Source organism: Alligator sinensis, unplaced genomic scaffold, assembly GCF_000455745.1.
Source record: "Alligator sinensis unplaced genomic scaffold, ASM45574v1 scaffold268_1, whole genome shotgun sequence".
Lineage (NCBI taxonomy): Eukaryota > Metazoa > Chordata > Crocodylia > Alligatoridae > Alligator > Alligator sinensis.
The window spans coordinates 4,621,596-4,631,741 of record NW_005841853.1 but is presented as its reverse complement, the minus strand read 5'-3'; the positions used below and the strand labels follow the sequence as shown (position 1 = coordinate 4,631,741).

Sequence of the window (10,146 nt, the reverse complement as noted above, 5' to 3'; positions counted from 1 at the left end):
GGAAAGAGTTGGTCGATTCCGGAAGTGCTGAAAGAACTCGACCCCTTATTTATTAAGCAACAAGTGAGAAAAAGCAACTGCAGCAGATCTGCCTTTCCTTGTAAGCAGCAATGGAAGAGATCAAGTGTGGTTAAATGGCTATGAAACAAAAGTTTTCCAGGGCTCAACTGGCCCGATATTCCAGAAGTCAAGGTTACATGGACAGTTAGATGCTGCTGAAGCTCCAACCCTTCTGGAATAGAGACCAAAATTGCTAAAATTGAGAACAGGCTAAATACCCAATGCTCACATTGACGGGCTTGTATTGGCACGCACCGCCAACAAAGACTTCCCCTCGCATCAATGGGAGAGTGGAAAGCTTCATCCTAACCCCCCTAACACCATGCTCTTGTGAAACTAATCTGACTGGAAGAATACGAGTGAGAAAAGTCTCAAACGATTTTTATTCATCACAGCCTCCAACTCAGGGAAGATACAAGGCATCACGCCCTTGAGGATGAAACAAGGAAAGTACGAGGAACAGAAAACATGAAATAATCCTAAACTTTGATATTTTTTAATTGGCTTTACATGTAAAAGGCGTGTAGGTTGTAGCCGTGTTGGTCTAAGGACATAGGCAGAGTTGGGGTAAATCCAATATCTTCTATTAGAGGTTTTGAGTTGATCTGATAAAAGATATCAGATTTACCTAAAGAACCTTGTCTGCTTTTACATGTAAAATGTGTTTTTACTGAACTTCTCTCCTCCTTGCCTTGGTTTTTAAATCAATTCTCTTGCAAAAGGGTTAGCACAAGTGTATTGCTAGCTTTGTTAGTGGCAGCTCCAAAAGAACAGGTTGACTAGTGTAGTAGAGACAACTATGAAATACTCCCATCACAGTTTTGACTAGATGCCACAGAAGTTAACATCTAGTGACATTCAGCCTACAAACATTCAGAACTGACAACACATGCTGGCTTGGGAACTCCCTCAATTTTCGTAAGACTTCTGGTGTACAAACTGGAGAAAAACAAGATCTCCAAGTAAATAGTGTGACTAAGCTAACCTCCCATTCACAAGGCAGGCAATCTGCTTTTCCTTTTGACCAGTCCTTTCTCTCTGAACCAGGGAAATAAGGGTTTGCAAAGAGAAGGAACAACATGGTTTCTCCAATCACTGACGACACAATTTCAAAACAGTGTATGCATGCCAGCACGGAAAACCCGCCCAAGTCTCAGCCGTGGGCTCTGGTTCTATACCACACCAATTCCAGTACCTTGACTAGAAAGAATCATTCTTTAACTGGTTTAAATGAAGGAACGGAATTTTTATTCCATCTCCAAAATGCATACATGCAAATCTTTAAATAAAAGTATTATAGCTGCTTTTTGCTAGGGGTGTGCAAAGCGAGCCCTATTTGGTTTGGATTCGGGTTTGGTCCGAATCGGGGACAGTGGTTCGATTCGGCTGAAGCTAAATCTGAAGATTTAATGCCGATTCAGAGAATCAGCAATTCGTCCATAGACAGAGCTTGAAATGTTTTTTCTACATACGTCGAGGTACCAGGCGGCTCGTGAACGCTGCAATGCTGGGGCATATGGAGCATCCCACAGGAGTGCGGGGGGTGCCCTCCATGTGCTCAGAGGCAAGCCCAGAAGCGGACCGGAAGTATTTCTGGTCCACTTCCAGGTCCACCAAGGAGTGTGCCGGCCGGTCAGCCGCCCCCCCTGCTTTGCGGTCAGCTGTGGGGGGACCCCGGGTGCCGCCTCCAGACCCAGGAGGCACCAGTTGCCGAGCCAGGGCATGGAAAGGGCCCCCAGTGTGCTCTCCGGCAGACCCACAAGTGGTCTGAAAGTGCTTCTGGTCCACTTCTGGGTCTGCTGCCAAGCACACTGGAGAGCCTCCCATGCTTCTGTGGGATGCTCCATGAGCCCCAGCACCGCAGCATTCATGAGCCGCCTGCTACCTAGAGGTATGTAGAAAAAACATTTAAAGCTGTGTCTATGTCCAAATCGCTGAATCGATTTGAAAAGATTAGAGAGTCCTCTGGTTCCATTCAGATTTGGAGATTCGGCCACCGAATCAAATCAGGGACCGAAGCTTCACACAGCCCTACTTTTTATGCTGATACACTGGCAGAAGAAAGAGGCAATTATTCTGCAATCATGGAATCGTAGGGTCAGAAGGGACACCAAGGATAATCTATGGTCAAACCCTGAATCTCTGGTGAACATTTGCCCTTTAGATAAGCGCACTCGAACAAAAACCTAATTCTTGAAGCACCCCATTCTCATTACAGCCTTTACTGAAATTTCCTAAATGCGTATAAGAAGTCTCTTAAAAGGCTTCAAGTGAGATTTTTGCCAGTAATTCTGCAAAATGTCTGGTAACTGTAGACATCAAACACTACATACCTGAATCAATGGATTATACACTGACTTTTATAAGGTCCATCTTGCATGGGATACTGCATACGGGTGCACTGGGACATTATCCAGTGCCTTGTCCAATTAAAAAAGTTGGAATAGTCACCCCTTGAGAACTTCAGTTAAAATGGGTGCGTCAGATCTGTGGTCAGCTTTGCTGAAAAGCTTAAAGACATTAGACTGTAGGAATCAGAACTCCTGGTAGAAGTGATATCTTGTATTAGACCAATTAGATATTTAAAAAAAAAAAAAAAAAGGCTTTATTTGCAAGCTTTTGAGCACATACAACTTTCCTCAGGCATAGGAGAAATCAAAGATTGTAAAGCTTCTCCTAGGTGGAAATGAAAAGTCATATTCGACTGGAAACACTTAAAGACTGAGCTATGTCAACTGTCAGAGTAGCACCTAGTGCTGTCTTGAGCCATCCAATATGCCAAGACTGGAATACAAAAACAGCGCAATACATTTTGTGACAAGCTTAAAGTAAGTGTGATCATAAGGGCCTTTACAGCTTGAGATAATTTTTTTTTTTTTTTTTTTTTAACTTTATGCAGGTAATTTTCCTCTCAAGGTCTTCAGTTTTAGTCTAACCTTGCCTCAAGTAATCCCAGAAACGGCTTCAGAGACTTCCAATATTTGACATATTTGACTCTAGATACAAGTTTGCTCAACTTGGGGGTTGTGCTGTTTTAGCTCTGTAAATTCATACTGGGCTCCAAAAGAAAAGCCTTGCTCTAAATTAATCTATCACATCATTCAGCTGTGGCTATTAACATAAATTGACAGGTCTGTGTGTGTTCTTCCAAAGAAAAATTCTGCAACTGGAGTTTAGTCAGCAATTCTGTTCATTATGTATGAAACAAAATACAAGTTATCATCCTCCTCTAGACCTGCACCGGCTCTGCAAGGTCAACAGAAGGAGAGAAGTAAATATTTCCCTTAACTCAAGGGGATGCTCTACAGTGAGCAAATCAATCACTTAAAAGCCAAGGCTTTGTCTAGCTGGGCCTTAAAAACCTCCGAGGATGGAGATACCACCACCTCTCTGGGTAACCTGTTTCAGTGCTTTACTACCCTCCTAGTGAGAAAATTATTTCTGATATCTAACTTAACCTTTCTGATATCTAACCCCCCTGCATGGAGTTGAAGGCTGCTATTCAATCCCCTCTCAGTCTCCTCTTCTCCAGACTAAATAAGCTCAGTTCCTTCAGCCTCTCCTCATATGCCTCAGCCCCCTGACCGCTGGACTTTCTCCAATTTATCCACATCCTTTCTGGAGTGGGGGGCCCAAAACTACATACAATACTGCAGATGTGGCCTCACCCGTGCTGAATAGAGGGGGCTAATTACTTCCCTGGACCTACTGGAAACACTCCTACTAATGCAACCCAGTATGCCATTAGCCTTCTTGGCAACAAGGGCACACTGCTGGCTTATATTTAGCTTATTGTCCACATCACCCCCAGGTTCTTTTCTGCAGAGTTGCTGCTTAGCCAGTCAGCCCCCAGCCTGCATCGGTGCATGGGATTGCTCCGTCCTAAGTGCAGGACTTTGCTCTTGCCCTGGTTGAACCTCATGAGATGCCTTTTGGCCCAATCCTCCAATTTGTCTAGGTCACTGAATCCTGCCCTCCAGCATATCTACTACTCCCACCAGCTTGGTGTAATCTGCAGACCTGCTGAGGGTGTACTCCATCCCATCTTCCAGGTCATTGATGAAGATATTGAACAACAATGACCCCAGGAACTGACCCCTGGGGCACTCCGATTCATACTGGCTGCCAACTAGACATTGAGCCTTTGAGCCTGATGCTCCAGCTAGTTTTCTATCCATTTGTTTGATCCCATCTGCATTCTGAAGGGTTAAATATCTTCCAGTATCTTCAAGTAAAGAATATGAAAGGTTTAGGGAAGGCAAGACTATCAAGATACATCTTCAGATTAAACAAATGGGAAGAGTTGGGGTCCTGCTCTTAGTCCAGAGAGGGGATACAGCCGTACATTTAAACTAACTATGCCGTACATTTTATTGATAACATGGAAAGTTCTGCTGAATTATTAGGGTTGAAATAAAACTAAGAGCATTATCCAGTGACTAGGGCAAAAGCAAGTCCAGGTATCAAGAAATCAGGTTTCCATTCAAATCTTCTGTCCATGGTTATACATGTTGTTAGTCTTTATACCTAAATTCCCATCCCCATTTTACAGATAAGGGCACATCCCTATCTACCCAGCTAGTCAGGAGAATATACAGTAATACAGAGGGAGGCACTGACATGCTATGGTAACAAGGTGCTCAAGCACTTTAGATACATGGACCTGTATCATACGGTTTACTGATCTGTCAAGGTTACTGCACCCTCCAGCAGGCTGCACTGCTTCCTAAACTAGGTAGGTGCAGTGTCACTATGCCTACACAACCATTTGGACAGGCTAATAAGCATGGATGCTGAGCTGTGTTCATTAGCCTGCCCCAACCTAATTAGCTGCTCAGTGGTGCCACGCGCATAACTACACTGCTTCCAGTCCAGGAGGCAGTCCACCCAGAGGAATGCAGTATGCCCAAGGGCAAAGCCACCAGAGATAGCAAGTTTATCATACAGGCATACCTTAGGTCTCCAATAGCAACCAACGCCAGATGCTGGTGACAAAATCCAAAACATATCCACAATCCCCAACTGTACAATGCCAAGAAAATGCATGGTATTTTATGAAAAACTACTGACTGGGCTAATCCACTTCATAAAACGAACCATGCTTTTTAAGGACTAGCCTAGGAATCATTTTCAAAAAATGCACATGCCAGCATCCAAAGAACAGAGGGCTGGAAGAGGCTTCACAAGCTATCAATCTCCTGTGTTTGCAAGCAGTCATTTATCCAATCCACCCCCTTGCACACCACAGTCAAGATGTCTTATGAAAAGTAAACCAGAACATACTTTATAGCACGTTGCCAAAGAGGGCATTGCCTCTCAAATACCTAATCTGCTCCTATAACAAAGCAGAAAGGATCATGAATTCAACTCGTCGGGTTTTCGGTCTGCTCAAACAATTAAAGGGTTACTATGCACCATCTTAGCAACATGCAGTCTTGGCATGCTCCACTAAAAAACACAACAAATTTGTATTTACTTTGCATGTTTTAAATAAAATGCTCACGCTGAAAGAGATGCACAGTAACAAAGTAGAGGAGCCAATTCCCCCTTTTCCAAGATTTGGCATCTTGGCTACCTTGGGGCAAAGACGTTTTGAAAATAAAGAGGTTTTACTTTGAAGAAAGAAAAAAAGAAGTGTGTTGCATGCATATTGAACCAGATGAGAAAGCTCCGAAGCAAGCCTGGACATTGTTCAAAAGTCAGGGGAATAAAAACAAAGAACAGCTGACGACTTCTCCCTTCTTGGTGCCTTAGAAGACCGAAAGGAATGTGAACGCGGTCTCCAGTATAAAGTTCAAAAATTATGTTTTATGACGTAAATGCTGTTGTCCAAAAGCAAGCTAGGACATTTAAAAGGATGAGGACATTAAAAAAACAAAACAAAAAACAAACAACCCCCCCATCTACAATTTATTTTGCCTCCATTTCCAAAGTCAAGCTGTCATGCAAGCTGCTCTCTTCCTGCTTTACGCCAAACTGCAAAGATTCACTGGTCCCATTCTCCTGCAACTGTGCATATTCCAGCAAATTTAAGGCAAGATCTATTTACATTTTCCTGGAGACTGAAGAGATAGTCATCCACAGATAGGCACTAAGGAAAGGGAGAGATGAGAGCATATTATTTGCGACGATGCCACCCTTTTCCAAATTTATTCTGCTTTTCTAAAATTAGAAGTTGTCAGTGCTTAGTGTATGAAACCAAGACAAAAATTAGAACATTTCTCCCCATAATGGTGATACAGTCCAAGATTCATTCAGGGCAACATTTCTGATCACAAAGGATTTTACTGCAGGTCGAACTCTGTCGGTTATGCCAAGAGATCCCACCATACAAACTCATCTCAGAAGGCACATTAGGCCCCTCGGAGCCCAACACAGAGTCCTAGTAGAAGAAAAAGAAGCTACTGCTTTTTCATAGTAATATAAGGCACTTCCTTTAAACCTATTAGCCCCAAACAATAAGTTCAACTGGATGTTGGATAACTGCTGAAAAATGAAGTAAAAAAGTACTCCCATCTCACCTGAAAGATCTGGAAGCTACCCTCCATATTCATACAGAGGAACACAGGCATATTGCAATGGTAAAAATCAGGAAAATTTAATGTCTTTCATGGTTTAACAGCAATGCAAGGCAAAAGTGCATCTCAACTCCAAAGTCTGCCCTCATTGCTATCAACTCTGCAAACATGCCACAAATAGAGGAGCATATGTGAACATGCAACATGAATGCGCACAACCGCTCCCATACCTATCCTATTTTCATTATAAAAAACAAACCTGAAATATAATAGCATTGCAGCTATTTTCAAGTGTGATCAAGATATACAGAGGAGCTACAAAGCAGCAGGCATATGGAAATTAGAAGATGTGCTCTTAAACTCCCGTGGAAGTGCATTACGTCAAATCTTCGATTATGTTCAACTGGTCTGGCTAAAAAGTTGTGGCGTTTAGGATTTGCTCCAAATATGTAATCAGAAAGAATCCTTTCTTGTTATTTTCCACAAAAAGCTGAGAGTTTTGGTGGAAGGGGCGGGGGAAGAGGTTGGGTTTTTTAAACACATTTTAGGATATTGGTATACAATTATTTTTTGCTGATCAATGACCACTGATGTCTAGTCAAAAGTGAGGAGGTGAGGATGGAGAGATCTTTCATTCGGACAGCAAATATGGTATTTTTGCTTTAGCTAATCTACTTACAAGTACCTTCCTATGCAGCTAAATAGGTTTAGTCATTGCTAAAGTCCTTTCTGGGCATCTGACTCAGACGTGCAGGAACAAGATTAAATTCAGAGGCAGCTTTTAGCATGCAGTTGATTTGTTTATCTGCTTGGCTTGATGTCAGGGGAAAATGCAAAGGAAACAATTGAAAAAAAATAAGCTGGTACCATACAACGCCACCTTTTTTAGGCTTTTTTCATCCGTACATTCAAGTTATTCTTTTGTCTTTCCCTTTTGATCATTCAGTCATTAATAGGATCCAACAAATGACAGCATTACAGCAACTAGGAGGTAAATAAATGTTACCAAGGCCTTCTCTTCCGTCCCCCAGGGGGCACTGCGGGATTGATCCAGGTTAGTTAAATACCCACGTCACCTCTGTACACACGCACTAAAAATATTCCCCACTTCCACTGGGAAAGTACCGAGTCTCTCCCTTGAATATCAACACCTCCGAGACCAGGATACCCGATTCTTAGAAGGAAGCCACAGCATAGCCTTTGCTTGGGTACCTTGCTTGATGCTAGCAAGCTTGCTCAAGAGTCAGCAAAGGGCCAAGGTAATCGGTTCAGTCCAAGGCAACCCAGTGCCTCCAATCCAGCCACTGCTGCTACCGCTTACCCCAGTGTTGAATTGCTGCCTACACCTATGAGACATGACCACCACCTAATAGCAGAGAGTCCCCACGAAGCAAAAAGTGTCACTTCTGCCAAAATGCTGCTGACAGTCAGGCCTGATGAACCAAATGAAATTGCTTGGTGAGCCAGATATGATCCATGCACCATAAATTGCTACCTCCTGATCTTGCCAATTAAATCAGCCAGTGTTAGCTGTTGGGAATTTCCCAAAAAACGTTTTTTTTCTGGAAGACACGAATGTATCAAAACCTATGCTTTTTGTAGGAACCCAGCAGTTTAGGTGAGATGTTAGGAAAATGTAACTAGCTTCAAATAGGATTTCTGGTTAAAACCAGACGGGGGTGAAAGAGAACCCTGGAGGTCAGGGCTCGGGTGCAACATGCCAGAAACCTGGGTTTCCCATCCCAAACCAATGCCTTAACAGGATTACTCACTGCCCATGCAGGACCTAGCAAATGGGCTTCTGGGTACGTGACTAGGACTCCAAGGTGCTACTGTGATGCAAATAAATATTCTGGCATGGGGAGGCAAAGAGGGAGGGCTTCTCTCCCCCATCTTCCTCCCCCCTTGAGGATTTCTAAAAGGTCTTTATTTTGTCCAGATGCAGAACAGATTCTTTTTCCTTCTAAGTGGAAAAAGCATTCATTCCTCTACCAACTTAATTGCATCCCTTTTGGAGAAGGCTGTCAAAGAGGCTGAGACAACTGCCATGATATCCAAAAGTCTTTCATCATCATAGTCCTTGTCAATCTGAAAATAGGCCTGGCCTTGGCACCGATACCATGCTGATCAATACTTTTCCTGATATCTGTACCCATATTGGTATTATATCTAGTCAGCTACCTAAGACACGCTTGACCACACGGTGTTTCTGACTTGCCAGTGGACACAGACAATAGTGGGCAGTTTCCTTCAATGACTCTAAGATTCATGGTGAGTTCTTGACCACTGCTGTTCTTCCCGAGGAGCACTCAAGTGAGGGCTCAGGAGAGTTACTGAGGACATGTGGGATCCAGTGTTTGCATGCTGAATGAAACCCAAATGTGTGTCGAGTGCACCCAATTCAAAGACTGTAAGGCTGGAAGGGACCTCGGAAGATCATCAGGTCCAGTTCCCTGCACCTGGCAGGAAAGACAACTGGGGTGACCCCAGTGAGGTCACAGTCCAGTCTCCTCTTGAAGGTTTCCAGGGTAAATTCAGATGATTCACTTCAGCATGCAAGTCAGTGCCTAGCTGAAACTGGAGCTTGGAGAGAAGCAAAGAAGCCTAAGAAGAGACTGAAGTGATGACAGTGGGTTGGAAAAGCAGGCCGAAGCATTTGACTGATAGGGGTGACTTGGCCATTTAGTTAAGTGTTGAAATTTCATATGCAGATAACAAGATACTGGTAGGTGCGATATGTACTGTCAGGACAATTGTATATGTATGCGTGAGGGGCAAATCTAAAATCATCCCTAAACCACAACCTTGTCACTCAGATGCAGACCTTGCTCCTGTTCCCCGTGATTTTGTTAACACAGGATTAGCATACCGCAGTATACTTTCCACGCAGCTACACTGTACAAGCATTCAGAGACTGAAAATGCAGAACAGTAGCTCCAAGTGAGGCATCTTGCTGGAAGCAAGTTTGACCACTGTTGTAGGATTTACACAAAGCTGCCAACTGCTCTCTGTTTAAAAACTGCTGCCTAGGCTATATGAAACCCTAATTGAACTGGCACCAGTTTACTGCTCATGCCATACTGCCACAGCAGCATTCAGCAGAGTCCTGCCATTATGAACAGGGACCTGGTAGGGCATTCTCTGAGAGGGTCCCGACTGGTCAAAGTGCTTCAAAACTGGCACCTTGTTAGACGTGGTACAAAGGTCACCCAACTGAGAGGGTCCTTTAGCGAATGCGGACAGCACTGGACTGACAAGGGGCATAGGTAACTGGGCAAGTTAGCCAAGTTCCTGTTGAACTTATTGCTGTTGACATTTAATTTAATTACCTTTATTGTATACTTAATTAAGATATAGCATCAAGAGCCTTGGGTAGGTGTTAGACATTAAATCAATCCTTAAAAATCTGCACACTCTTCTGGACAGCCATTTATTTTGACATGCAAGTGATGTTCTTTATTAATAAAGCCCAATATGCTAATGCTATTGGATTTTTATGGCTTTCTCAGTTTGGGGTTGTTTTGTGTGGTTTGGGGTTTTTTTTTTGGAAAGAGGGAAGGGCAGGAAG

At 43.3% G+C, this 10,146-nt stretch overlaps 1 protein-coding gene across 5 annotated transcripts in view; it reads right to left on the bottom strand.

Moving 5' to 3' along the window:
* MKLN1 (muskelin 1) overlaps nt 1-10,146 on the bottom strand; it is a 122,785-nt gene that overhangs the window by 55,879 nt on the left and 56,760 nt on the right. For 4 of the 5 annotated variants that reach the window (XM_025213263.1, XM_025213273.1, XM_025213268.1 and 1 more), the window contains one exon: nt 6,110-6,151. The exons of the other annotated variant lie outside the window; for it this stretch is intronic. In XM_025213263.1, the coding sequence (XP_025069048.1) occupies nt 6,110-6,151 (42 nt within the window). The remainder of the gene's footprint in view (nt 1-6,109; nt 6,152-10,146) is intronic. 5 annotated transcript variants of the gene reach the window in all.